This window comes from Sarcophilus harrisii, chromosome 4 (assembly GCF_902635505.1).
Source record: "Sarcophilus harrisii chromosome 4, mSarHar1.11, whole genome shotgun sequence".
Lineage (NCBI taxonomy): Eukaryota > Metazoa > Chordata > Mammalia > Dasyuromorphia > Dasyuridae > Sarcophilus > Sarcophilus harrisii.
This window is the reverse complement of record NC_045429.1, coordinates 435,818,688-435,845,700: the sequence shown is the minus strand read 5'-3', so window position 1 is coordinate 435,845,700 and position 27,013 is coordinate 435,818,688. Positions and strand designations below refer to the sequence as shown.

Genomic DNA, 27,013 nt, shown 5'->3' with positions numbered 1-27,013 from the left:
CTTGGCTGGGGAGGGAGGGGCCCAAGAAGCCCCAGCGCTCTGCCTTTAATGCCCCTGTGTGCTCCTCTCCCCGCGGCCCTCCTTTGCTGGCCAGCCCCCTCTCTCCCAGGCTCAGTCCTGGCTACGCTGATGGCTCATCCCTTTCTCTCCAGGCAGTGGAGGAATTGTTGGAATCCTTGGACCTGGAGAAGAGCAGCTGCTACATGGGCCTGAGTCGGGTAAGTGGAGCCTGAGGAGGTGCACGTGCCCTTCCCCCTTCCCCCTTCCCCCCCCCCGCACAGGACCCCCCAGCCTCGAGTGGTCCAGAACTCTGCCCTTGTGACCCCTTCCTCGGTTGTCTGTGTATGTGTGAGTGAGTGAGACAGAGAGACAGAGAGAGACAGAGACACAGAGAGATGGAGAGACAGAGAGACAGAGACAAAGCGACACAGAGAGAGATGGGGGTGGGAGAGGAGGAGAATATAACTGGATTATCTGGGGGCTGGAGTACAGTCTGTAATGTCAGGAGGGAGCGGGCACAGAGTGACCTTGGACCTGCGCTGAGAAGATGGAGGAGAGGCCGGGCTCAGGGAAGAGGGAACCGGGACAGGGAAGAGGGCGACAGCACGGGGCCCTGGAGCACAAAGCCCTCTTTGCCTGAGCTGGCCGGGCGCTGCGGTTGCCGGGGTCCCACAGGCAGGCGGGGCAGGGAAGGGCCCTGGCCCCTTCTCCGGCGAATTCCTCATGTGTGACGTGGTGGCCGGGGACACCCCCCCTCCAGTCTTTCCTTTGTAAGCGCTCCCCCCTTGCCTGCCTCCCCTCCTCCGTTGGGTTCTGGGGGCTGGGGAGGGCCCGGGGCCCCGGGGGCCCTGGGATCAGCAACCCTCCCGGGCAAATGGGGCTGGCAAATTTCTTTTGGGTTTATGGTTCTCCTTCTCTGGTCTCATTGTCTCTCACCCTTTTTTTCTTTTTCTCCCCCGTCCTTGTCTCTGGTTTTGTTCTCTTCTTGCCCCTTTTCCTTTGTTCCTTGCCCCCCCCCCCCCCCCCCCCCCTGCCCTCTGTCCTTGTGTTCCCGCCAGGGCCCTGCCTGTTTTTCCCTTTGGTTCAGTTCTATCCCTCCGCTTTCTTTCTCGTTGCAGGGCTTTTCCTTTGCTTTTTTGTCCCTTTCCCCTGTCACCCGCCCCCTTTCTCCCCTTGCTCCTTTTTCCCCCATCCCTTTCTCTGGGGGGCCCGCCCCTTCATTCCTTTTCCCCCCCAAAAACCCCGCCCCTCCCTCTTTGGGGTTCCCGGGGCAGGGGTTTTTCAAATCCAGGTTTTCCTTGGAGGTCCGCCCCGTTCAGAGGCAATGCCCAGGAGGGCCCCCCTCCCTGAGGGGCCCTCCAGTGGGAGGGAGGCAGGGCTGTTTCAAGGGCCTTAGGGCCACTCCAGCTTGGTCCAAACTTCTGGTCATCCCCAGCCGGCCCTTCTGGACCCTTCTCAGGCTCCTGGGCTGCTCCCAGCCATCCTATCTCCTTAGGGGAGAGGGACTGGCCCCTGCACTTCCTCCTGCCCTCGGGCAGAGCCGGAGGCCCGGCTGGGGTTTTCGGCCCCTCCTCATTTGGGGGTGACTGAGACAGGTGTTTTTTGATTCAGAATGTCCCAGGTAACTCCCGTGAGCAGAGACCTGCGGCGCCGCAGTGGGCATGGCAATGGGCAGGAGCTGGTCTCCTGCTGCCCTGGGGAAGGGGTTCCAGACCTCTCAGGCTTGGGACAGGCCTGCCAGCCCTTCCCAGAACATTGTTAAATGCATAAAATGAACCGCATCGAGCTGTGGAGGAACCAATTAGAGTAAAACATCATTATCAAAATGCTTTTAAGTTCGTGGATCCCACATTGAAACTCTTTGTTAGGGACCTGGGCTTTTGTTCCCCATCTCTAAACCATTGCACTTCCCAGCCTTAAGTCTTGGGACCTTTTCTGCTGGATTCATTCTTTCCTCGAGGAATATTCCTTGCTCCTCTCTGTCTCTGTCTTTCTGTCTGTCTGTCTCTGTCTCTATCTCTGTCTCTGTCTGTCTGTCTCTCTCTGTCTCTGTGTCTCTCTCTGTCTCTGTCTGTCTATCTCTGTCTCTGTCTGTCTGTTTCTCTATCTGCTGTCTCTCTCTCTGCCTCTGTCTCGATGTCTGTCTCTGTCTCTATCTCTGTCTCTGTCTCTCTGTCTGTCTCTCTCTCTCTGCCTGTCTCTGTTTCTCTGTCTCTCTTTCTCTCTCTCTGTCTCTGTCTCTGTCTTTTCCCCTCCCCTCCTCCCTGCTTCCTCAAATAGAATTCTGCCCAGATTCCCCTGGTCCTGGGGGCCCCCCTCCCCCCTAAACTCGACCCAAGTGTCCTGGGGGAAATTAGGTGCTGTTAAGGAAACCCCAGCCAGGTCATTCAACTCCCCGGAGGATTTTGACTCTTAGAAATTTCCCCCCCCTTAAACTGAGGGGAAAAAACGGGAACTGAAGAAAACCCCACCTACCCCCCCCACTTGCCTTTCCTAAGCAAGTCATCCTTCCTCGCAGGATAGGCAACCCCTCCCCCCTCTGGACCTTCCCCTGGGGAGAAGACCCCAAGGCACATTAAAACAAATCTGACCATTTGTTGAACGACTGAGCCTCACCTGGCTCCCTGGGATCCCTCCACACCTTCCTAACCCCGTCCTCCCAGGGGCCCACCCAAGGGAAAGGAACTTCTGGGCCGGAACCACGGGTTTATTCCTCCCTCCCCCAAAGCCCCTCCGGGCAGGGAGGGGAAAGGGACAAACGGGAGAACGCCGGGGGCTCCTGACCTAAAAACAGGTCCCTCTCCCAACTCCACACCCCTCTTACCATAGAAACTTGGGTAGGGCCCGGGGTCCCCACCAAAAAACTGAGGGGAAAGAAAACCTGGGCGGGGCGGGGCCTTCCCCCCGCCCCCATGCCCTCCACCAGCACCAAATCCTACCCACACCTCCCCCCGAAACCCCTCCACATTATCGCCTTAGCCCCCCTTCACAGTCAGGGGCTGGGCCTTCAGGAGTGGGAAAGCCCGAACCCTGGGTTTTTCTCCCAGGCGGCGTGGGCATCCATCTCTGGGGGCTCCACCTGGAGGGTCCTCACCACCTCCTCTCCCTTCTCTCCTGTGGCCCTGTTGTGTCTCATGCTGCGCGCCCCCTTCCTCCGCCCCCCAACTCCCCTGGGCCATTCCTGGTTCCCCTCCATCCGTTCCCGCCCCCTTCCCAGGTCTCTGTCCCCGGCCCCTCTGGCCACCTCTGCCCCCGCCCAGGCCCCGGCCTCTGCCCCACCCGCCTTTTCCCGGGGGTTTTTTTCGGGGGGACCTTGCCACTGGAGGAAAGGGGAAAAAACAAGAAACCCCCTCTTCACAGCGGAGGGTTTTCCCCCACCCCAGAAAGAAAATTCCATCCCCTTTGCCCGCCCAATTCCGCCACAGGGCCCATGGAGGGGGAAACCAGAAAGAAAAGTGGGGCTAGGGGGCCTCAACCTTCCCGGGCATTGGGCAGCCTGAACCCAGGAGAAACATCTTGGGGTCCTGTTGTCCCCCTCCCCATCTTTGATGAATAATTCTAGAATGGGCAATTTAAAGGGCGGGAGGACAACTCACTCTGATTTCTCCTCTGCCCCTCCCGACTTCCCATAGCCCCAGAGAGGGCGGCTCGGACACTGGCTTTCAGGAAGATTAAGGGCTGTGGTGGCCCCCCCTTACCCCTCCATAAAGCAGCTGGCACCAACGCCGCTTGTATTTCAGCAAGATTAGGTTTTATGGTGCATCCCGGCCAGAACCAAGAAAGCAGAAAATGGGTCCGATGAGAGCGGAGCAGGGGGCTCGGGGCGGGCTCCGGCCAAGGGTCAGACCTGGCCCTCCTCCTCTGGCCCCCTTCCGGGCCGGTGCGAATCTGGGACCCGGCTCCCCCACTGCACAGATAAGGAGACTGAGGCCTTGCCCGGGACCAGTGCGGGCAGAGAATTCGGACCCAGCGCCTCGGATCCTTCCCGGCCGTGGGCCCGACCCGCGTGCTGAGAGAGCTCCTGTACTTGCAGATCCAGGACCTGGCCATTCGCTGTGTGCAGAAGAACATCAAAAAGAACAAGGGGGTGAAGGACTGGCCCTGGTGGAGGCTGTTCACGGCCGTGCGGCCTCTGGTGGAGGTGCAGCTGTCCGAGGAGCAGATACGCGGCAAGGACGTGAGTCAGCGCCCCCCTCTTCCCCCCCCTCCCGTCCCCCTCCCTGTCCGTTCCCCCGCTCTGACAGAGGCCCAGAAACTTGCCTGGTGCCGAGTTAAAGCTGGATTTGAACTTGCATCCATGGCCGTGCAGGGTGCTCGGGGCTGCCCCTGGGGCCCGTGGGGATTCTCACTGTGGCTGCCTCTTATCAGGAACAAGCAGGCATCTCCGCCCCACCGTCCCTGCTGCCTTGTTTGTGGCTGGGCAGAGTTGGGGGTGGGGTGGATGCCGGGGGGGGGGGGCTGTCTGCAGTGCGCCTGGGGGGCTCCCATCCTGCCTTTGTCTCCCCAGACCCAGAGCTGAGCCATCAGTTTGTTTGGTGGAACAAGTGTGGTCGTCCCCCAAATTCCTGGACCCCTCCCCCAGGATCTTTGGTTTAGAGCTGGGCCATCTAGTCCATTTTTACAGGGGGGGAACCTGAGGAGCTGAGAAGTGACTTGCCCAAGGTCTCACAGTTAGTGCTTCGGGGCTCCCTGCACAGCCTCCTCAGGGACAGATGCCGGAGGCTCAGTGTCCCTCCTCCTACGGGCGGAAGCCCCTCGAGGGCAGAGGGCAAAGGCCTTCGTGTGGTTGGCACCTGTCATGATGCGGGGCACAGAGGAGGTGCTTGTAAATGCTCGCTAATAGGCTACTTTTCTGTTTCTAGGAGGAAATTCAGCAGCTTCGCAGCAAGCTCGAGAAGGTGGAAAAGGAACGGAACGAGCTTCGGCTCAACAGTGACCGGCTGGAGACCCGAGTGAGTTGGCCTCCTTGACCTTTGGCTGGCCCCACTGGTGGCCGCCCGGCCCCCCCGCCCTGTCCCCCCTCGCTGTGTTTCTCTCCCCCCCCCCCCCAGCCCCGTTCCCTTCCTCTCTGGGCCACTGAGACAGGCTGGCAGGGGCGTGTGGGAGGCCTCCGCCTGTGGCCCAGGAGAACCCCCGTGCCCCCCCTGCCCCCCTCTGAGGCGTTGCTGGGCGCCGGTTGCTTGGGACCCATCTCCAGGTGGGAGAGCTGCTGGGATGACTCTCCCCTCCCCCCCCCCCAGATCTCAGAGCTGACGTCGGAGTTGGCAGATGAGCGGAACACCGGGGAGTCGGCCTCCCAGCTCCTGGATGCCGAGGCGGCTGAGAGGCTCCGGGCGGAGAAGGAGATGAAGGAGCTGCAGGTGAGCGGGGCGCTGGGCGGCCGATGGCCTCTGGGCCTGTCCCTCTCCCCAAGGGAAAGCGGCCCGTGTCCCCCTCGCCTCCCCAGCCAGTCCCGACAAATCAGGCCAAGGGAAGGCTGGGGGGGGGGAGCTTCTGCACGGGGGAGGGGAAGGTCTGCGGGGGGGGGGGAGGGGGTTCTCCTGAGCACTCCCTGCTCTCCTGCCCTGCAGACCCAGTATGACGCCCTGAAGAAGCAAATGGAGGCCATGGAGATCGAGGTGATGGAGGCGAGGCTGATCCGGGCTACAGAGCTCAATGGGGAGATGGATGATGACGATGCGGGTGAGTGTCCAGCGGGGGAGGGAGAGAAGGGGGGGTCAGAGACCCTGAATGAGCAGTCACAACCTCTCAGTTTCCTCATCTGTAAACAAGGACTGGACTCAACAGACTGTGAGGTCCTCTGGGGGTCCTCAAGTGGCCCCATGGGAGCTCGAGTCCAGGAAGTTGCATGGGGGAAAAACCAAATTTATTTATAATTACCTGGAACTCTTAAGTGGAGCGCCGCCTTCTCTTATTCAAAGACTGTTATTTTAAGAAAAGGCCTGTAGGACTCGCTAGGCTGCCCAAGAGACCTGTGGCCCGTGACACTGTACTCCAAGCACATGTAGCCCCGTCTCCTCCTACTTAGACCTGGGGGCCGCTGGCTTGGGAAGAGCCCCTGGACCCATTGGAGGAGGAGACCCCCCCCGCCCGAACCCCCAGGGCCCCCCCTGCACCCTGCCCTTTACGGTGGGCCTGGCTCTCCTTCCCTCCTCGAGGGCCCCCCTCCAGTCCCGCCCCTTCCCTCATGCAGGTGGGGAGTGGCGCCTCAAGTACGAGCGGGCCGTGCGCGAGGTAGACTTCACCAAGAAGCGGCTGCAGCAGGAGTTTGAAGACAAGCTGGAAGTGGAGCAGCAGAGCAAGAGGCAGCTGGAGAGGAAGGTGGGCCCGGCGGGAAGGCGGCCTCGGGGCGGCTGGGCCAGGGCTCTGGGAGGGTCTGGATGCCGGCCTCAGTCCCGAAGGGGTTCGGAGGAGCCTGGGAGGCTGCCTGGCCCAGGCCCGCCTGTTTTACAGGGAAAGGAACTGAGATCCAGAGAGGGCAAGTCACTGGGCTGCCCAAGGCCCGGGCACTCAGCATCCGAGGCCCTTGATTCCAAAGCCAGTGTGCTTCCCACTCTCCCACCCAGCCCATTTTCCGATCCGAGTTCCTTGACTTTTGACCCCAAAGCTTCTTTCTTCCCCATCCGGTGGTGAGTGGTGACCAGGGAATGCAAACTCACCTCGCCTGGCAGATCTGGCCCGGCCCCCACAGACCACGCTCCACCTGGAGACTCCCCCAGGCCAGCTTTCCCTTCAGAGCTTGGCCCCTCCCACCCCGGCTTTGGGCATGAGACACAAAGCAGTGTCACGGGCTTCCAGAGCGGGCACGTCAGCCATCATCCCTTCTCACCACCCCCACCCCGCCCCCCCCCCCCCCCCCAAGCTACCCCTGCCCTGCTCTATGAGCTAGAATGAAGCTCCTCCAGGCCAGGGGCTGGCTCACTTGGTCTCTGTATCCTCAGTACATGCTTAAACTATGCTCCTTTCCCTGCCTCCCTTCCTTTCTCCTTCCTTCTCTTCCCTCCTCCCTTCTTTCCTTCCCTTCCTTCCTCCCCTTCCTCCTCTTTCTCCCCTTCCTCCCCTCTCTCCTCCCTCCCTCCCTCCCTTCCTTCTTTCTTCTCTGCCTCTCTTCTTCCCCTTTGAAATAGCTTCCCCCCTTTGAATAGCTTTCTAAAGCTATTTCTTTTTTCTTTCTTTTAATTGTAGTTAACAAAACTCTATTTTCTTTCCTTCTCACTCCATGGTGGGGGTGGGGTGGGGGTGGGCACCCTTGTAACAAGTGTGCCAGATCCTTTTCCTATTCAGTTGTGTCCAAAGCATGTCTCGGACTGTGACTGGAGTCAGTCACTTCCCCCTTCCTGCCCATTAAGTTACTGTTCTTGCCATTAGTCTGCCCCTTCTGAACTCCCAGTCCCCTCAATCCCCCCCATGTTTCCCCTTTCTCTCCCTTGCTCCCCCTGCTCCCACTTGAGCAAGCTCACTCTTTCCTTCCCTCCCTCCCTCCCTCCCTGTTTCCTTCTCACACCCTCCATATTTCCTTCTTACTCTCTCCTCCCCTCTCTTCTGTTCTGTCTCTGTCTCCCTCCTTTTCTCCCTCCTGTCTCTTCTCTCTCCTTCCCTCCCTCCCTCCCTGTCTTCTTCCCTCTCTTCTTTTCTCTTCTTCCTCCCCTCTATCTTTTCCCTCTCTTTTTCCCTCCCTCTCTTTCCTTCCTTCCCTCCTTTCTCCCCCCCCCCTCAGATCCCACATCTTGCTCCACAACCTCTCCCACGGCCCGTGGGTTGCTCTGACCCCTCATCCTCTCTCTGCCTTGGCTCCCCAGCTGGTAGACCTGCAGGCCGATAGCGATGAGAGCCAGCGGACCCACCAGCAGCTCAAGAAGAAGTGTCAGCGGCTCACGGCGGAGCTGCAGGACACCCGGCTTCACCTGGAGGGCCAGCAGGTCCGCAACCATGAGCTAGAGAAGAAACAGAGGAGGTGGGTGAGCTGGGCCCTGCTTGTGCTCCTCCCCGGCCTCCAGGCCTTTCATCCTTTTCTTTCTCGCTCAGATAGAAATTGAGGGTGTTGAGTCGGGGGACCCCAAACCCCTCATGCTAAGTAAGATATCTCCCAAACCATTGTAAGGAGCCCCACAAATGCATTTCCCTCCCTCCCTGCCTTGGAGAGCTTAACTTCTTCTAAAATATCAGGTGTCGGGTGAGGGACCACTCCCCACCTACAATCTGCCTTCAGAACACATTTGGGGTGCAGGCCTCGATAGCTGGGCCAGATGGATAGCCCCTTTGTGAATACTCTTCACCCTGTCTCTAGGGCAGTCATTCGAACGAGGACCGAGTTGATGCTGGACCTTGCAGGGCAGAGCAGCCACTGAGGTTTCCCCAAGATGGAGGTTCCCCCTTCCTTGAAGGTCCCTGTTCTCTTTCCCTCGCCTTGACTCAGTCACACAGACCCACAAACACCCTCCTGACTGATGTCGTTAAGCTGCAGAGCGAGAGAGCCTTCCATCTCATTATGATAATGGCACAAAGGAGGGGGGCAAAGCCCTCACTGGAAGAAATCCAATCTAAATTAATTTCCCTAGTGGGGGCTTCTTCATTAGGAGAGGAGGTAAAGCTTAGGAGCCTATGGTCCCCTGGGGAGGGTGGGGCCCAGTGGGACAAGAAAGTTCCCACCCTCTTAGGATGGGGAGGAAAGGTCCCTCCGCCAGCACCAAGGGCCTGCTCCACCATGGGCACACCTCCGTCCAGCTGGCCTGGGGACTGGTTCATGGCTCTGAGATACCCATCGGAACAGCACCCACTGAGTGGCGTGAGCTGTGGAAGGTGCCCTCTCAGAGCTCACCATTCGTGTGGCTCAACCTCCTGCTCCTGAGCTCTCTGGGTCTGATAGGAAGCGGGGGTCTTATTCCCCTGTAGACCCCTCCCACACATAAAAAATGGCCTCCTGTCCCCCTCAGCAGCCCCCATGATGCATCTTGTCCCCAGAGACAGGAATGCTCAGCAGGGCCAGCCTAAGAACTCCCCTGCTTCCTATTCCCCGAGCCCCCCCAGCACCAGCCCAGGCTGGTTAACGTGCTACTGAGCTCCCTGCTGGGCACCTTATTAGGTTTGGGGGCCCGGAGTTGGGGGCGGGGGTAGGATAGCATTTCATTTTGCCATGGGACTGCCTGATTAGCTATTCAGAGAAGGTGTTAAGAGAAATTTCAGCAATTTACTCGTTATTTAGAGTTTCTGGGCGGGAGTGAAGAAGGAAAAAGAGAGGCCCCCCCCATCGTGTGCCCGCTGAAGCACGCTGCCAGCCGAGCACGGTGGGAGGCAGGGGAAGGGGGAAGTGGCGGCCCTGGCAGGGAGGGCGTGTGGTGTGGGGCCTGAGATGGCTCCGGCTGCTCCCATGGTGGGCACATCTGCTCCCAGGGGTCAACATCAGGACTTCTTGGACCACCAGCGTGGCCAGGAGGTCACGGAATAAACATTTAGAATTGGGAGTTTGGGGTCATCGAATCCAACCCGCTTATTTTACAAATGGAGAAACTGAGGCCTAGGGAGATTCCACAGATCATGAACCCAATCCCTCCTGCTCCCATGCTGCCTCTCAGAGGAAAGCCTTGGCTGGGTCTGGAGGGAGGAACCCCCATGGGGCAGAATGAAAAATCTAAGCCCCGACAGCCCCAGGGAGGGGAGAGGAGGGTTAACTGCTACAGGTGTAGCTTCATCTGGGGATACTCAAGTTCCCCAGGGTTAAACTAGTAACTGTCTGAGGTCAGATTTGAACCCAGATCCTCACTTCAGGGCCGGTGTTCCATCCACTGCAGCACCTAGCTCCCCTTCCCTATGGGTGTCAGAGACAGTATAGTACATGGCCAAAAGGACTGGCTTGGGAGTCAGAGGTGCTGGGTTCAGTCCTACCACCCACGTGATCTTGGGCCTGGCAGTTTCCCCGAAATTCAGCTTCCTCCTTATGTAAAATGAGGGGTCCGACCGGGTGGTCTTTGGGCTACTCTCCAGCCCAGGCTCTCCAGAGCTAGCTTCCTGCCAGGATTCTCGGCTGCCTCCCTTGCCTGCCATTCCCTGGTCACCCTAGGAAGCAGCAGGACAGGAGTCGCTGTCCTCAGTCCGGCGTTCTGTCCCATTCCAGGTTCGACAGCGAGCTTTCCCAAGCCCACGAGGAGACCCAGCGGGAGAAGCTGCAGCGGGAGAAGCTGCACCGGGAGAAGGACGCCCTCCTGGCCGAAGTCTTCAGCCTGAAGCAGCAGATGGAGGTGAGCCCGGCCTCCAACCCCCCGCCAGGGTTCTACACTTGCCACCACAGTCACCAGCTGAGCCATTTTCTTCTCTCGCTCCAGGAAAAAGACATGGACATCGCAGGCTTCACACAGAAGGTGGTCTCCCTGGAGGCGGAGCTCCAGGACATCTCTTCTCAGGAATCCAAGGACGAAGCCTCTCTGGCCAAGATCAAGAAGCAGCTGCGCGACCTGGAAGCCAAGACCAAGGACCAGGAAGAGGAGCTGGACGAGCAGGCGGGGACCATCCAGATGCTGGAGCAGGTAAAGGGCCCCCTGTGCCCGGCCCCATGCTGAGCAAGGTGGCGCTGGTGCCCCCCACATTGTGGGCAGCCCTGAGGTCACATGGTTGATCACACGGGGCGGGCCTCCAGCAGGCACCATAGTGCCTCTAGGGCTTCCCCTGGCATGTCTCCCCGGGATGTTGGGGAGAAAGGCACTCGTTTGATAGATTGCAACGCCCAGCTAGATGCCTCTAGGAGGGAGCAGACTCCTGCCTTTCTTTTACATGAATGATATCTTCCATTTTTCTGCCGCCCGCCTTCCCTAACACGGCTTCCCTCCTCTTCTGGATCCAGATAACCGGCTCTTTAGAAAGAGTAAAGGAGAAAGATAAGTCAGGAACTGCTCAGCAAAATTCACTAACATCCCTCCAGTCTGGCGGAATATCTGCATCCCCGGCCTTTGCAGAGAAAGGAAGGGATACTCTTGCATCTGGTCTTCAGGGCCAAGCGCAGCTTTTTGGTTTGCTAAGCCCGCCTGGCCTGAGCTTGGAGACATTGCACGGGAGCATTTAGGGGAGGGCCATCCCCGGCACCCTGACCTGCACCTGGCCACGGACTCAGATGGCTCTGGAGGAGCACGTGAGGCTGGCGACCCTCCCTTAGGTCCGGCTCACTCGTGTGTCCTCTTCCTGAGCGAAGGACGAGCCGCAGCAGCGCTTAGGGCTGCCTAGGGGCAAGGGAACGGTTCCACTTCTCATCTCCTAGGCTTGAAAGGGACTGAGACTATTTACGTTTATTAGGCAGCTCCTCTGTGCTGGGCAGAGGCCGACTGCATCACAGGGAGCTCATTTACTGGCTTCCTTCACAGCCCTGGGGGGGGGGGGGAGTCGATATTTTTATTCCCATATCACAGTTGAAGAAACTGATTGTGACTTTCTAGAGGCACGCAGATATCAAATGTCTGAAGTGGATTTGAGCTCAGATTGCGGGCCCAGTGCAGTGTTTCACCCAGTGACCGGGGTAGTCAGGGAGGTGGGAAGCCAAGGCATAAACACCAGCCTCCCCACACAGGGAGAGCCACAGGCTCCCCCTCTGAACGGGAGCCATGACCCCGAGTGGGGCCTGGGGTCTTATCTGTCTGTCTATGTACATATCTGTGCAAAAATGGGCATATATAGGTTTACATGTGATATATACATATCATGTATATATTATATATACATATATGTAGATGCACACACACATACACGTATATACACATGCAGTCTTTTTAGTAAGGCAGTTGGAATTGAGTCACTTGCCTAGCATCGCACTTAGTGTTGAGTGCCTGAGACTGGATTTGAATTCGAGTCCTGACTCTCGGCTGGTGCTCTATCCATTATAGCGCCACCTAGTTGCCCCTCTCCTCCTCATAGCTGAGCTTCCTAGTGTCAGCCCCCAGGGCTTCTCTGTAGTGGGCTGGCTGCCCCCCCTCCCTCTGACAAGGACGCCTGTCTTCCAGAAAGGCTGCCCAACTTAGTCCATGTGAGAGAGAGAAAAGAGATTAAAAGGGAGAGAGCTGAGCTGGGCGGGGGCGCTGGGAACTTACCTCTGGAACAAGTCTGGAATGCTCCCTGCTGGTTCCTGGACCTTCCCCATAAGACGATCCTCCACCTCCCTGCCTTTGTACAGAGCCTGCCCCTCGTGCACTCCATCCTTCCCTCCTCATCTTAGAAATCCTGATTGCTTTCAAAGCTTGGCTCAAGGAACTCTTTCCCCATGAGACCTTTCTCATGTCACTTCCGCCTTCAGAAAACAAACAAGCCCCAAACCCTCCCTTATTTATTTGTACAGATTTCCTATCTACTTATACATGAGTGTGTGACGGGCAGCGGGACACAGTCCGAAGGGCCTGCCTCAAGTCCCAACTCCAGCACACGCAGGCTGAGTCTCAGTGCCTCGGGCAGCTCTCTAAGCTGTGAGAGGCAGAGCTAGTGCCCATGGGTACCCCACTGAGAGCGTGGGGCCATCCAGCTACTGTTTATCCGTGGGTTAGACTAGAATAAAATATAAAACATATATAATATAAATACATTATAATATAAAAACAATGCTGTGACTTGGAAGGAGGGGCCGATAACCGAGGAAATCTAGGAGATGGAAGACAAAATATATTCATGAAAATCCATTTTGAAAAAAGAATAGATCTGCTCTTTGAGGGCAAGGATAGTTGCGTTTTTGTCATTGTATTCTCAAGACCTGACCCACTGCCTGACATACAGTAGGTGTTCAGTAAGTGCTTTTTCCTTGATTGACTGCATTGGGGTGCTGGGGATGAGCTGCTTTGAAGAATTCCTCCTCTCTGCCTCCAGGCCAAGCTTCGACTGGAGATGGAGATGGAGCGGGCCAGACAGACACACTCGAAGGAGATCGAGGGCCGAGATGAGGAGGTTGAAGAGGTCCGCCAGTCGTGCCAGAAGAAGGTGAGGATGTCTAATGGTGCACCTGCCACCAAGTCTTGGCTCCTGGGGCCTGCCCCTGGTATTCCCCACCCCCACCCCCAGTCCTCCCCAGCTATTGGGGGAGTGGTCATCCAACTACTCCCCAGCCTCCCCTTCCCCAGTATAGCTTCATGGAGTCCTTGGCAAACTACAAATCTTTTGAAGGTCAATCAAGAACTGCCTTGTATTTCAGGGCTGCCTCTGCCTTAGCTGCCCTGAGCCCCTACTTCCCTTCCTGTTCTCTAGGGCCATTTGTGGAGGAAGAGGAGGCGGGATTGATCTTGGCTCCCCTTTCTGATTGGTCCTCATTCTGTGGGAGGTCTGATGCCCCCACCTCCTGGTATACCACAATGGCCCTGGAGCTGAAAGGGACCTCTCAGATCACTTAACCCAAGCCCCTTATTATAAGTGGGGAAACTGAGGCCTGGAGTCCTTGTGTTCTATCTCAGAAGCATCATGGGCACTGAGCCTGGGCATGCTGTTTTATTCTCCTTGTGGAGAAAGAGCTCGGTGGGATGATGGCGGGAGTGTGTCTCAGCCTTGGATGGGCTGACGGGCATTTCTTTCTTCCCCGGGCCTTTAGTTGAAGCAGATGGAAGCTCAGCTGGAGGAGGAATATGAAGACAAGCAGAAGGTTCTACGGGAGAAGAGGGAGCTGGAGAGCAAGCTCACTGCCCTCAGTGACCAGGTGAGAGAGAGTTGGGTCAAGGCTGGGCTTGGCTGGGAGGCCATGGAGGCAGGCAGGGCCTGGCCATGCTCTCACCTCTTTGCCCCACATCCTGCAAGTGGCAGGAGCCATGGTGGGTCATGGAGGTCAGGGGGCTGGGCCCCTCAGCCACGAGTGGCCCCAAGAATGGCAGGATAGGTGGATGGATGGATGGATAGACAGATATGGATGAATGGACAGAGACACAAACAGAAAAGAGGCAGATAATGGATGGGTGGATGAATAGATATGCAGAGAAAGTGTATTCTCAAGACCTGACCTACAAAGGTAGGTGATAGAAAAATAAATATACATAGATAAATAGGAAGAGAAATGGTAGGTGGGTAGGTAGAGATATAGAGAAAGATAAATAGATATACAGACAAATAACTGGATAAGACAGTTGGATAGATAAATATACAGAGAATGTTAGATAAAATGGTGAATAAATAGTCAAGAGAAAGCAGTGGACAGATGGATAAATGGGAAAACAGATAATGCAGAAATACAGAGAGGAAAAATGATTGATCCATTGATTGATTGATAGAGCATTCATCAAGCTCTTACTATGTGCCAAACACTGCTAAGTTTACCCTGAGGATGTAGTCCCTCCTCAAGGCCCTTACCCTCTCAGATAAAAAGGCTACCCATAAAGGGGAGCTGGGAGGGGAAGGGAGGAGCACCAGCTGCAGAGTGAGGGGAGAAATTCAGAAAATGGAGTCATCCTGGGCCTCTCCTAGACATCCAGGCTAGGGGGGCACCAATCAGGAGAATGGGGTCCCAGGAGGGAAGGCAGCTGGAGAGGAGCCTGGAGAGGGATGTGACTAAGATTGTGGCCCTCCTGAAATAGGGGGATACATTTTGGGAATGGCGGGGAGGCAGCCAGCCAGGTTTCACAGCCTGAGTTCACGCAGGTGAACCAGCGAGACTTGGAGTCTGAAAAGCGCTTGCGGAAGGACCTGAAGCGGACCAAGGCCCTGCTGGCAGACGCCCAGATCATGCTGGACCACCTGAAGAACAGCGCACCCAGCAAGAGGGAAATTGCCCAGCTCAAGAATCAGGTACTCCTGCGAGATGGTCTCAATGTTAGCCCCCGGCACGCAGAGCTGGAGGGACCTTAGGAGACATCTAGTTTAACCCCAGCTGAGGAAAAAAGGGAGGCCCAGGAAAGTCACACAAGTGGTGAGTCATTGAGAGTCAGGATTCAAACCCAGGGCCCCGGGGTCCTGCCAGTCAGCATCCTGCCCACCCCACTGCTGCTAACCCATTGCTAGCACAGTGGCCTGTGTGTAGTTTGTACTTGCTTACAAATTTGTTACATCAAATTGTGATTAGCTCTTCTCTTGTTCTTGAGCTTGATCCATGGGGACGGAGAGACAGAGTTCTCCCAGCTGCTGCACCTCCCTCCTGCCATTCCCTAACAGCTCTGCAGAGCAGGGCTTCCCCCTCAGAGGCAGCTGGAGCAACACCCCCAACCTGGATACAATGTCCCCCACTTGATCTATAATATCATAGAATGAAAATTACAGAATTTCAGCATTGGGAGGCTGTTTTGTGCAGCTAGACTAGGAAAAGGGTTCCCTCCATAACCCTGTCAACTTTAAGGCTACAATCCCATAATCCTCCCTGCTAGGTTTCCAAACCTATCATAAAAAAAAAAAAAAGCCAAATCTATCTGCCTATGTGTTCATTTAACAAGCATTTATTAAGTACCTACTATGTACCGGGCACTGTGCTAGCGATGTAAAGACAAGACAAAGGGAAATATCCTGTATGTTCCCTCTCCTTTTAGGAGGCGGCTATACAATCAATAATTATAATGATAGCTAACAAGTATATAGCACTTAGTATGTGCCAGACACTGTCCTAATCGCTTTATAATTATCATCTTATTTGATCCTCACAACAATCCTGAGCGTTAGGGGCTATTCCGGGCTCCATTTTGCAGATGAGGAAGCTGAGGTAGGTAAAAGTGAGCTAATAAGTATCTTTACAGAAAGAATGTATCAAAAGGCAGAGAGCTGGGAAGATAGATACATAGAAGCCTACATAAGTGTACATAGAAACATGGCTGGGAAGATAGATACAAGCAAATCAGTAGGTAGGAAGATGATGCATCAGTAGGAACATGGCTAGGAACTGGAACTATGGACTGGATTTGAATTCAGTTCTCCCCAGCTCCGGGCCCAGCGCTCCATCCACTGCCCCTCCCAGCTGCCCTTCTGCCTGGGGCCAGGGTCTCTGACCATCTGTTCTGGGGGGGTGGGCTCTTTGTCTAGCTGGAAGAGTCAGAGTTCACCTGTGCAGCGGCTGTGAAGGCGAGAAAGGCGATGGAGGTGGAGATTGAAGACCTTCATCTCCAGATCGATGACATCTCCAAAGCCAAGACCGGGGTAAGGATTCGGGACGAGAGTTAATTGGCCATTGGTGGGCTCCGGTCCAGACTGATGGCTCTTCGGAAACTCTCCGTTCACTCCCCCCTCCTCGTTGGAGGCAAAACGCTCTGTCCAAGGTTATGCCAGCAGTAAGTTTACAGGGTTATAAATCTAGAAGGTGGAAAACTCCCCTTCACTTTGCAGTTAAGAAAACTGATGCCGGGGAAGGGATGTGACTGATTCCACGCAGCTAGTAAAGAGCAGATAGTGGGCAGCTAGGGCAGCTCGGTGGCACAGTGCATACAGCACCAGCCCCGAAGTCAGGAGGACCTGAGGTCAAATCCCGCTTCAGAACCTTAACGCTTCCTAGCTGGGTGACCCTGGGCAAGTCACTTAATCCCAATTTCCTCAGGAAAAAAAAAAAAGAGTAAATGGCAGTGACGAGATTCAAACCTCAGGGTCCTGATGGCAAAATGGAGAGCCATCTCACAGCCCGGGCCTCCCCCCTCCTGACCTCCCCCCCCCCAAGGATCCGGCATGTTTTTCCAGCTGGAAGAGACCCGGGGCCTTGCTCGGACAGAACGAGGTCACTCCTTTAGGGAGTCAGGACTGGAGTCCGGCCTGTGACGGCCTAGGTCCGAGCCTCCGGCCTCTGCAGCTGAGTAGCGCCCTCCCTTCCCTGCTGCCTTGGGCCCAGGCTGTGGGAACGATGCTCTCGTCTTCCCTTCCAGTGGGGAGCTCTGCCCCGGGGGGGGGGGGGGGGGGGGGGGGGGGGGGGGGGGGGGGGGGGGGGGGGGGGGGGGGGGGGGAAAGAGAGGGGGAGGGGCAGGCCGGTGAGAGAAGGCAGGACCTGGGGAGCCCCGGCCTCTGCTTAATCACCTGCGGGGGGGGGCGCAGCCACAGCCTCGTAAATAAAGGCGGCTAATGTGGCGGCTGATGTAAACAGGCACCCAGAGATTCAGGAAGTGCTGGCGGGAGGGAAGGAGGCGGCGGCCCGGCCTGTGATGGAAAGCGCCGGGTAATTAGAGACCTTATTTAATGGCTTCTTTTTAATTCCGCGCCTCCCTCTCGGCCTATCGACAGAGAATTCATTATGGTGATTTGAACCACGGGCACCTGCTTGGGGCCGGGACGGGAAGGGGGGGCAGGGCGGGGCCGGGAGGAGGTCACGGAGGCGGGGCCCAGAGAGCTCCCCCTCCGCCCCTCCCCCACGGGCCGGCAAAGATGTCGATCTCGCGGGTTTGATTTATCCCCGTGGCATTTGGGCTCTCAGCAGTTTGCAGGTGAGTGATTCAAACTCCCTAATTGCGTTAAAAAAGGCTGTTACAGAATTACCATTTTATTTAAATCCGAGTTAATAAATTTCTTGGCGGAGGCTTCCCCCAGTTCCCCACAGCCCGGTAACAAGATGGATGGGGCAGAGAAGGAGCCAACGCAGTCGTTTGGGTTTGGAATTACGGGCTAATAGATTCATTCATTTGCTAAAGCCACTGTTGGCTGTCTCCTCCCCTCCCCCCTCTCCGCCCAGCAGGGGGGGAGGGGGGTACGGGAGGGCCTGGGGCACTAGGGAGCTGGAGCACAGCCGTTCTGCCGGGAGCACCGCCCGGATCTCCAGAGGCCTCTCCGGGCCTCTCTGACATGACCCCCAAGCTTCATCCGGGGCAAGGGCATCCGTCTTTCCTTTGGGTCTGCTTGCTCAGTGTAGACGGTCACTGCTTCGGCTTCTCCCAAGGGGTTCTTCTGGGGACTTCCCCTGAGACGTCACCCCAGGAAGGTGCCCCGGGTCCATCATACACAGGGGTACCGGCCGCTGGCCTGAGGAGGCAGCTCAGCCTGAGGATGTTGCTCTCCCGTTAGGGGCGTCTTTTCTCTGACCGGAAGGGACCTTAGCTGTACCTAGCGCAACTTCCTCTTTTCCTAATGAGGAAACTGAGGTCCAGGGTCACACGGGTAGGGTTGGAGCATGTGCGCTTGACATGGTTCTCCACTGCTGGGATGTGTAGAAAACTGGAACTCTAGTTGTCTGACATCATCTAGTCTAACCCGCCCATTTGAAAAAGTAGGAAACTGAGGCCCAGGGAAGGAATCGGATCCTTCATTTATTTAGTGCTGCATGGAACCTCAGAGATCACCAGGCTAACCCTCCCATTTAACAGAGGAAAAAACTGAGGCCCCTAGAGGAAATCCTTCCCAAGCTAACAAATATAACAAAGCTAAGCACCTGCTGTGCCTCAGGCACTATGCAAAGTGTTAGGGATGCCAAAAAAGGCAAAAAGTATCCCGCCCTCGAGGAGTTCAGTCTCCTGGGAAGAGGGAGTGAGATGAAAGTCACTTGCAGGCTCCACAGGTGCTAATTGTCAGAAGCAGCACTGAAGTCAGTGCCACTGTGCATACTCGAGCAGAGGGACCCCTTTTGTGCACTGTGCACATCTGTATAGAGGGTCCCTTTGCATTATGTAAGGTAGCTCAGAGGGGCCCTTTGCATTGTGCACACTCCTGCAGAGAAAGGGTCCCCTTGCATTGTGCACTCTCATGCAGAGGGTCTCCTTGCATTGTGCACATCTGTGCAGAGTCCCCTTGCATTGTGTAAGCTAGTGCAGAGGGGCCCTTTGCATTGTGCACACTCTTGCAGAGAAAGGGTCCCCTTGCATTGTGTAAGCTAGTGCAGAGGGGTCCTTTGCATTATGTATACTTGTGCAGGTGGGGCCCTTTGCATTGTGCACATCTGTGCAGAGTCCCCTTGCATTGTGTGAACTAGTTCAGAGAGTCCCTTTGCATTGTGCACATCTGTGTAGAGGGTCCCTTTTGCATTATGTAAGGTAGCTCAGAGGGGCCCTTTGCATTGTGCACAATCGTGCAGAGGGTCCTCTTGCATTATGCACATCTGTGCAGTCCCCTTGCATTGGGTAAAATAGCTCAGAGGGTCCCCTTGCATTGTGCACATCCGTGCATGCAGATGGGGCCCTTTGCATTGTGCACACCTGAACAGAGTCCCATTGAATTGTGCACATCCATACAGAGGGTCCCCTTGCATTGTGCAGAGCAGCAGCAGTTTGTCCTAAGTGATTGTCCCAGGGCAGCTCAGCCAGGGCACCCCGAGGACAGTGGTTCTCACATCCCTGTTTGTAACCCTCCCCAGCTAGAGGAGCAGGTGAGCCGCCTTCAGCGAGAGAAGAATGAGATCCAGAGCCGGCTGGAGGAGGACCAGGAGGACTTGAACGAGCTCATGAAGAAGCACAAGGCTGCTGTAGCCCAGGTGCTGGCCCCAGCCTGTCTGCTCTCTCTCTTCCCGCCTTCTCCTTCAGCACCCATTGAGCCTGGCATTGCTCCCCACCTGGAAACAGCAGTGGCTCCCTATTGTCCTTAGACAAGCCTTAACACTCCTGTTAGGCTTTTAAAGCCCCTCAGCACCGGCTCCAATCTCCCTCTGCATCCTCTTTAGACATTGGCTCCCCAGGCTTCCCATGCTCTTGTGTAAGCTAGTTCAGAGGGGCCCTTTGCATTGTGCCCAGCTGGCTTTCTCTGTGCTCCCCTCTGCTCCCCAGGCCTCATCTGCAATGCCCTCCCTCTTTCCCTTCACACAGAAACCCCCTTTCTTCCTCCAAGACTAAACTTAGGCCTGAACTTTCCAACCCGCTCACTCTGCCTTGTGTTTAACTATTAATTTTCTTTTCTTTCATGCATTCATTTCTGTGTGTCCTTCTTGTCTCCCCTCTTAGAATAGTGCCTGCTCTCAGTAGGTGCTTAATAAATGCTTGTTAATTAACTGATAGATATCCACTGGCAAGGTGGAAGGAGGTGTGGTGGGATGGGCCTCTCCCAGGCCTTCCAGTCAAACTCCTTTTTCCATAAAACAACTCCCCAAGCATTTAGAGTCCCTATTGTGTGTCAGGGGAGACAGAACAAGCAGGACCTCGTCTCCCACTCTGGAAGCTCATTGTCCTTTCTTTCCCCAGGCTTCCCGGGACCTGGCCCAAATGAATGACCTCCAGATTCAGCTGGAAGAGGCCAATAAGGAGAAGCAGGAGCTTCAGGAGAAGGTAGCGGCCTTCGGCTTGCTGGGCCCTGGTATTGGGGAACAGCCCCCATCCCCCTGGGAGGGTACGGTCCAGGCCTAGCACAGGCTCTCCCTCATTCCCTTTTCTGCCTTTGGGTGCTGAACTTCCCTTGTTTTCTGTGGAGAGAGAGATGCAAATGTCCAGGAGAGGGAGAGGGGGAAGACTGGCCCCCATCCTCGCTGTCCTTCCTCCAGAGCCCCCGCTCCTTTCCCCAGTCCTGGTCTCGGTACATGGGTCAGGCCCTGCTGATTCTTCCCTCTCCTCCTCCTCCTCCCAGATGCAGGCTCTCCAGAGCCAAGTGGAGTTTCTGGAGCAGTCCATGGTGGACAAGTCGCTGGTGAGCCGACAGGAAGCCAAGATCCGGGAGCTGGAGACGCGCCTGGAGTTTGAGAAGACCCAAGTCAAGCGTTTGGAGGTGTGTGCCGTCTCCTGGGGCCTCCCCAAGTCAGGGCTGAGCCCTCAACCTGGGCTCCCAGATCCCAAGCTGGGAGAGACTAATCCAGTCCTCCCGAAAACGAGATTTATCAAGCTGGTCCAGGGGAGTGAGCGGCAGAGCCGGGATTTGAACCGAGATCCTGAAACCAGAGATCTTGAACCGAGTGGGACTCAGATCCGAGGCAGCCTCACTGTCCCTTGTTACAGATGAGGAAACTGAGGTCTTGATGGGGTGGGGGGGGGGAAGTATCTTGTCCAAGATCCCATGGGGTAGTGTTAGTGGCAGGGTTTAAACATCTGATTACAAAGCCATGCACGAGGGGCCCCCTCAGAGGGCAGCTCAGGGGCAAGGCTTCCATTCCTTTCTCTGGGATCCCCCTCTCCCTTGACAGGACCCCCTTTTCCTCCATTGGATAAAGAAAAGGCATCACTGGCTGCCCCACTTCTTACCCCAAGTTTGGACCAAGGATCCTGAGTTAGAGGAGCCAGGTCCCAGACTATCTTTCTGAGCCCTCCACCTTGTTCCCGGGAAGTCAGCCCCATCCTGGGGGTACGGGGGAGGTCACTGGCCATGGCCCAACTGTTGTGCTGCCTCCCCTCTTTGGGGGGCGGGTTGGCTCCCAGCCCTTCCCCTACTGCACCCCCTATCCCTGAGCTCCCCGGTCAGTGGGGCAGAGGGAGCTCCCGGGCCCCGCCCTCCCAGCGCCGTACCCCCACCTGCTTGATATTCTGCTTCAGCACCAGCCTTCCACCTAGGGACCTTAGCAGCTCCGCTTTTCGACTTCCTATTTTCCCGGCTATTCCTCCCCGCTCCCCCATCCATCTCCCCTCCTTCCTCCCACCCCACTCCTCAGCAGAGCCATAAATATGCAGCGGACCACAGCCTTGCGCCGGCTCCCCGCGCTCCCCTTGCCTCTCGCCCCCTCTCCTCCCCCATTCTTCCTCTCTCCTCTCATCTCATTTAATTTCTCCTCACTCATCTTCTCTTCTTCCCTTCCCTCCGTCCTCCCCCTCTCCATTGTTTCCCCTCCTTCCTTTCTTCTTTCTACCTTTTCCCCTTGTCTGCTTTTTACTCTCTCCTCCTCCCCTCCCATTTCCCCATTTCTCTGCCTTTCCCCCTCTTCTCTCATTCCCTCACCTGTACTCCTTTCTTCTCCTTTTGTTTCCTCTCTCTCCCTTTCATTTCCCCCCTCTTTTCTCCTTCTTTCCCCTTTTTTCCTTTCTTCTCCTTTCTCTCTTGTTGTTTATCTCTTTCCCTCTCCTTATCCTTCCCTCTTTCCCCTTTTTCTTCCCCTTCTCTTTCCCCTACATTTTTCTCTGTCTCCCTTTCTTCCCTTTTCTTTTTCCCCTCTTACTCTTTCCCCTCTCACTTTCTCTCTCCCTTTCCTCCTCTCTCCTTTGTCCCCATGCCTCTCTCTTTCTCCCTTCTCTCTTTCTTTTTCTACTCTTTCCAGAATTCTCCCTTCCTCCTCTCTTTTCCTTCTTTTCTTCTTTTTCCCTTCTCTCCATTCTCCCTCTCCACCTTCTTTCCTTTTCTTTCCCCCCTCTCCTTTGTCTCCCTCCCTCTCTCTCTTCCTTCTTTCTCTTCTCCCCTCTTTCCTTCTCCCTTACCCCTCTCTCCTTCCCCTTCTCTCATTCCCTCCCTTTCTTCCTTCTTTCCCTTCTCTCCTCTTTCCTTCTCCCTTTCTCTCTCTCCTTCTCCCCTTCCCTCCCTCTTTCTTCTTTTCTCTTCTCCCCTTTTCCTTCTCCCTTTTCCTATCTCTTTCTCCCCTCCTCCTCTCTCACACTCCATCCTTTTTGCTCCAGCCTCCTTGCTCTTTAGCACAAGGGCTGGGGAGAGGCTCTCTGGGAGGGGAGGGCTGGCTGCTGCTACCCCTCCCCCCATGTCAGACTACCTCCCTGACCATAAGGCCTCCCTGAAGATCCAGACCCAAGTGCTGCCATTGCTGCCCAGCCTGGCCTCCTGGTCTCAGTCTGGCTTTCCCTGATGCAAGGGTTAGGGGGAGATGACCTTCAGAGTTGGTGCGGGGATATCGAGGGTGTTATGGCCAAGCAGGATCCAACTCTCATGTGGGAAGCCAGGGTTGCTGCCCCTCATTGGTGATCGCCGGGCCTTAGCTGAGAGTCCGGCAGGGGGTGGGGGGGTTGGGGACCCTTAGCTCTGGGGCTGAAGGGGACCTCCGAGGTCATTCTGTTCCACCCCCTCATTTTACAGATAGATTTGTTGAGTTATCCACAATCATACAGGCAGGAAGTAAGTGGCCAGGCTGTCTTCTGCCCCATCAGGCTTCATTTTCCTGCCCTTGCTCTGTCCTTTGGTTCTTTTTCTATCTAGAAAAACCATGCATTGACTTGAAACTTAGAATACTGGTAGGGAAGGGACCTTTGAGACCATCTCGTCCAGTTTTTCCCATTTTACAGAGGAGAAAAATGAGACTTGGAAAAGGTGTCCCAGCTAATTAAAGCTAGGACTGGGCTCCCAGGGCCCGTCCCCACCCATCCCCATGCCTCCTCCCTCTGTTTAGCTCATTTCCCGTCTCTAGGCCTTTGCATGCACTGTGTCCCATCTTCCTTCCTCTCTTGGATTCCCTGGCTTTGCTCAAAGATCATCTCAAATCCCACCTTTTGCAAGAGGTGTCTCCCAAGGCCCTCCAGCTGCTCATTCCTCTCTCTGTGTATTCCTTGTATGTCTGTGGCTACTTCTTGTTGGGCCCCCCACTGGACTGTAATCCCCCTGAGGGCAGGCTCTGCTTCTGCCTTCCTTTATACTCCCTGCACTCAGTGCCCTGCCCAGAACACAGGAAGTAGGCTTAATTTAGTGCCCAGGTGGCTTTTTGGCCTTTGGGACACGACTGGCAAGTTGGGGAAGGCTTAGGGACGGTCCTGCATCGACACAGGGGAGTGAATGGGGCAAACCGTCAGGGTCTGGCTGGTCCTGCGTCAGTGCAGGGGAGTGGGTGGGATGGACCGTCGGGATCCGGTTGGTCCTGTGTTGACACGGGAGTTTGTTGCACGGACTGTTGGGGTCTGGCTGGTCCTGCGGGCACCTCCCCCAAGGGGGAGCCTCCGCCCACTTGTTCTGCCCTTCTCCTCTGTCCCTCCCGCAGAACTTGGCGGGCCGGTTGAAGGAGAACATGGAGAAGCTGACAGAAGAACGCGATCAGCGCAGTGCTGCGGAGGGCCGGGAGAAGGAGCAAAACAAGCGCCTGCAGCGGCAGCTCCGCGACACTAAGGAGGAAATGGGAGAGTTGGCCAAAAAGGAGGCCGAGGCCAGCCGCAAGAAGCACGAGCTGGTGAGTGTGTGGTGGCCCCGGGGAGGGGGCAGAGGTGCCCGCTGGGCTCTTCCCTGCCACTGTGGCAGCGCCATAGCTGCAGCCCTGGGCAGGGCGAGCTGGGGCAGCCTGGGGAGGGGGAGACAGGATCTGGGCAGAGTGACTGGCACTGAGCTGGGGCCCGCTGCTGCCTACCTAAGGAGAAGTGCTCAAACCCACCAGGGAGGTCTGGAGCCTTTCAGGGCATCCCCTAGAGCTGCCATTGGGCCAAGGGTCCTGCGCCCTTGGGGACCTGGGGGGGATTAGCCCAGGGCACCTTACTGGGGTCTGGGAGCCTCTCCCACAAAACGTCTGGCTGCTGTGCCCTCCCTAGGAGATGGACCTGGAGAGCTTAGAAGCGGCAAACCAGAGCCTGCAGGCGGACCTGAAGCTGGCCTTCAAGCGCATCGGGGACCTGCAGGCGGCCATCGAGGACGAAATGGAAAGTGATGACAATGAGGACCTCATTAACAGGTGGGGGCCGGGTGGGGGTGCCGGGGTTCCAAAGCAGAGAGAGAGGCAGAGACTTGGGGCCTTCTCTGTGCCAGTGCCAGGCCCTGGTTATGACCTAGGGAAGCCCACTGTTCTGGGGTCCCCACAGGGTCAGAGGCGAGTCTTTGGGGCACCCCGGGCCAAGAACCCAGTGAGGCTCGGGGCCTGGTCCCCCAGGGCCGCTTTCCTCTGCCCTGCATTGCCTCCTCCAGAGGAGAAGCCCCCTCCCTCGCTCTCCCCACCCCCACCCCCAGTGCGCCTGTCTCCCTCCCAGCCCTCAGCCTGCTCAGGATGAGTTATTCCCCTGTTTAGCTGTGTTTCCGATGGCGCCTGTCCCAGTCCGGGGAGAACAGAGATTTAAGGGCCTGGCGCTTCGCTACTGTGCCAGCGATTTCCTCTCATAAAACCCACCCAGGGAACGGTTTAGCCGAGACAGATTTGTAGTCTCGGGCCGAGGCATCCGGGAGGCCAGAGGATGGGGCGCTGTGGGGGCTGAGGGGCTAGCACGTCGCTCTCTCAGACTGGACCTCTTCTCCCTCAGAAATTCTCTCATGAATTTTTCTAGGCACTTCTCCCATTTTCTCCCACCCCCCACTGTCCAAAAGGGGTTCTTCCCTCTTTCCCCATTAGCCAGGGCTCCTGGCAGCCTGCCGGCTCACCCTGTGTGGTGCAGGAATGAAAGGGCATGGGCAGAAGGTGGCGCTGGGATGAGACCACAGAGGCAGAGGCTGGTAGGGACCCCTGAGGCCATCTAGTCCCATCCCCTCAATTGACAGATGAGGAAACTGAGGCTCAGGGAGGTAAAGTAATTCCCCCGAGATGACCTGAGTATTTAGTGACAGAATCTGGTTTTGAACTCGGCTCCTCTAACTGTAAACCCGGTACCCTTGGCTCAGTCGGGTATGGCAGCAGCAGCAGGATAGCCCCCTCAGGCCCTCTCCCCACGTCCTTTCCTCTCCTCCCCAGCCTCTACTCCTTTTGGTTCAGCTGCCTATTTGTCCGGCCCACCTAGTCTTTATTTTTTATTTCTTCCCATTTCCAGTTTGCAGGACATGGTGACAAAGTATCAGAAAAGAAAGAATAAGCTGTGAGGATCAAAGCATTTGCATTTTCTGTCTGTTATATGGCGTCTCTAACCTTTGAGTCCATGTTCTCTCCCCACTTCGCTGCATGTAGCATGTGGGCACCCATCTTGCCTTCTTTGTCACGCCTCTTAACTCATAACATCCCCTACTACATTTCCTAATGAGACTCGAGCAGGGAGGGCTGGGCCCCAGAAGTTCCCTAGGGGCAGGGGATGCAGAAGAGGGCCGTTATTGGGGGGCAGGCGATTAGTTAGGGATTACCTCTGCTCTGGTGAGGAAGCTGGCCCTGGGAGTGGGAGCAGGGAGCAGAGACCCCCCCCCCATCCCCTCGGACAGGGTCAGAAGAGCTGGCTCAGTGCCTCTGAGTCTGCTTCTGGGCTCCCACTGTCCCCTCCCATGAGTCAGAGGGCTCTGCCGAGCAGACCTCTGCACCACATGTCCACAGCCTTCCTTTCATTGGGTTCTAGCTTCCCCCACCCCCTCCACCCACTGGGATTGTCTCCCAGCCAGCCCTTCCTGTCCAGAGGGTTTTAACCATTCTCATGTCAGCCTCTCAGTCCGATCAACCCAGTCCCCCCTTCTCAGAATAATAATGTTTTTAAATCATTGAGGGAAGTGATGAATTTCAGTAAGGGGTTAGTGAAAAGTAAGCCCCCCCAAAGGACTCCCTGAAATCTCTCTGCACACCCCTTAGGGGGTCTATGAACTCTCCAGGTTAAGAGCCTCTGTTCCCTTAAGGTAAGCCAGACATTGGGGTAGAATTAATCTCAGTCTTTACTCTCACTCAGGGCCTGAACCAGAATGGAGGAAGCTGGGACTTTATTATTATTATTTTTTGTCAGAGGTCTTATTACCTTGTTTTGGCAGCCATAGTGGAGGGGGGGGAGGGCTCTACTATTGGCCTTGTCTGGGGGAAGCGCTCATGCAAATAAGCACCAGCCCGCTCCCAAGGCAGAGGCTATAACGAATGCCAGATGGAGGGGACTTGATTGCCTGTGGGTATCCTGGGCATTGAGAGAACTGGTGTGTGTGTGTGTGCACGTGAGAGACCACATCTGTCAGGTTGTACCAGGGCCTCAGGCCCAGTCCCATTTCCCAGCTTCCTTTTCTTGCACAGGCGGGCCTCCATCCCCCAGGTCATGAGGGATCCCAGCGTAGCCCCGAGCCCCCTCCTGCCCATTCCTCCCACCCGCCCCACAGGGCTCTTCCGGGGACCAGGATGGGCTGGCAGGAGTGAAGAAATCCATAAGAGCTAATGATAAATGTAATAGTGTGTAACAGTGATAGAGGGCCGCTGGAGCCCGCTTGTCACACACAATTAATATACCCCGCCGTTCTGTCTCCGTTTGTTTGTTCCCCCATGATTTGGCTCCCAGTTAACTAATAGCACACAAGCCTGGACATAAATTGTGTTTGACTCCAGGTTTAATTCTGGCCATTTAAAAACTCCACCGGCCCCAAGCTGCCTGCCCTGGAGTTTGTTTACCAGCCTTGATTGTTTTACGGGAAGGGGCCCAAGTGGCCTCCTCGGTCCTGCCAGAGCGGGAGAGGAGGGCGCCCGATGCCCCAGTGGCCGCCCAGAATATAACGA

At 56.3% G+C, this 27,013-nt stretch overlaps 1 protein-coding gene across 1 annotated transcript in view; it reads left to right on the top strand.

Moving 5' to 3' along the window:
- Nucleotides 1–27,013, top strand: part of MYO18A (myosin XVIIIA) — a 135,305-nt gene that overhangs the window by 96,246 nt on the left and 12,046 nt on the right. The window contains exons 25-42 of the mRNA XM_031968735.1: nucleotides 153–227; nucleotides 3,947–4,177; nucleotides 4,863–4,952; nucleotides 5,241–5,360; nucleotides 5,571–5,682; nucleotides 6,194–6,321; nucleotides 7,800–7,954; nucleotides 10,112–10,235; nucleotides 10,320–10,520; nucleotides 12,832–12,942; nucleotides 13,544–13,648; nucleotides 14,581–14,727; nucleotides 15,946–16,059; nucleotides 19,181–19,297; nucleotides 19,998–20,081; nucleotides 20,377–20,514; nucleotides 23,642–23,827; nucleotides 24,180–24,319. Coding sequence (XP_031824595.1) covers nucleotides 153–227; nucleotides 3,947–4,177; nucleotides 4,863–4,952; nucleotides 5,241–5,360; nucleotides 5,571–5,682; nucleotides 6,194–6,321; nucleotides 7,800–7,954; nucleotides 10,112–10,235; nucleotides 10,320–10,520; nucleotides 12,832–12,942; nucleotides 13,544–13,648; nucleotides 14,581–14,727; nucleotides 15,946–16,059; nucleotides 19,181–19,297; nucleotides 19,998–20,081; nucleotides 20,377–20,514; nucleotides 23,642–23,827; nucleotides 24,180–24,319 — 2,378 coding nt within the window. The remainder of the gene's footprint in view (nucleotides 1–152; nucleotides 228–3,946; nucleotides 4,178–4,862; nucleotides 4,953–5,240; nucleotides 5,361–5,570; nucleotides 5,683–6,193; nucleotides 6,322–7,799; nucleotides 7,955–10,111; nucleotides 10,236–10,319; nucleotides 10,521–12,831; nucleotides 12,943–13,543; nucleotides 13,649–14,580; nucleotides 14,728–15,945; nucleotides 16,060–19,180; nucleotides 19,298–19,997; nucleotides 20,082–20,376; nucleotides 20,515–23,641; nucleotides 23,828–24,179; nucleotides 24,320–27,013) is intronic.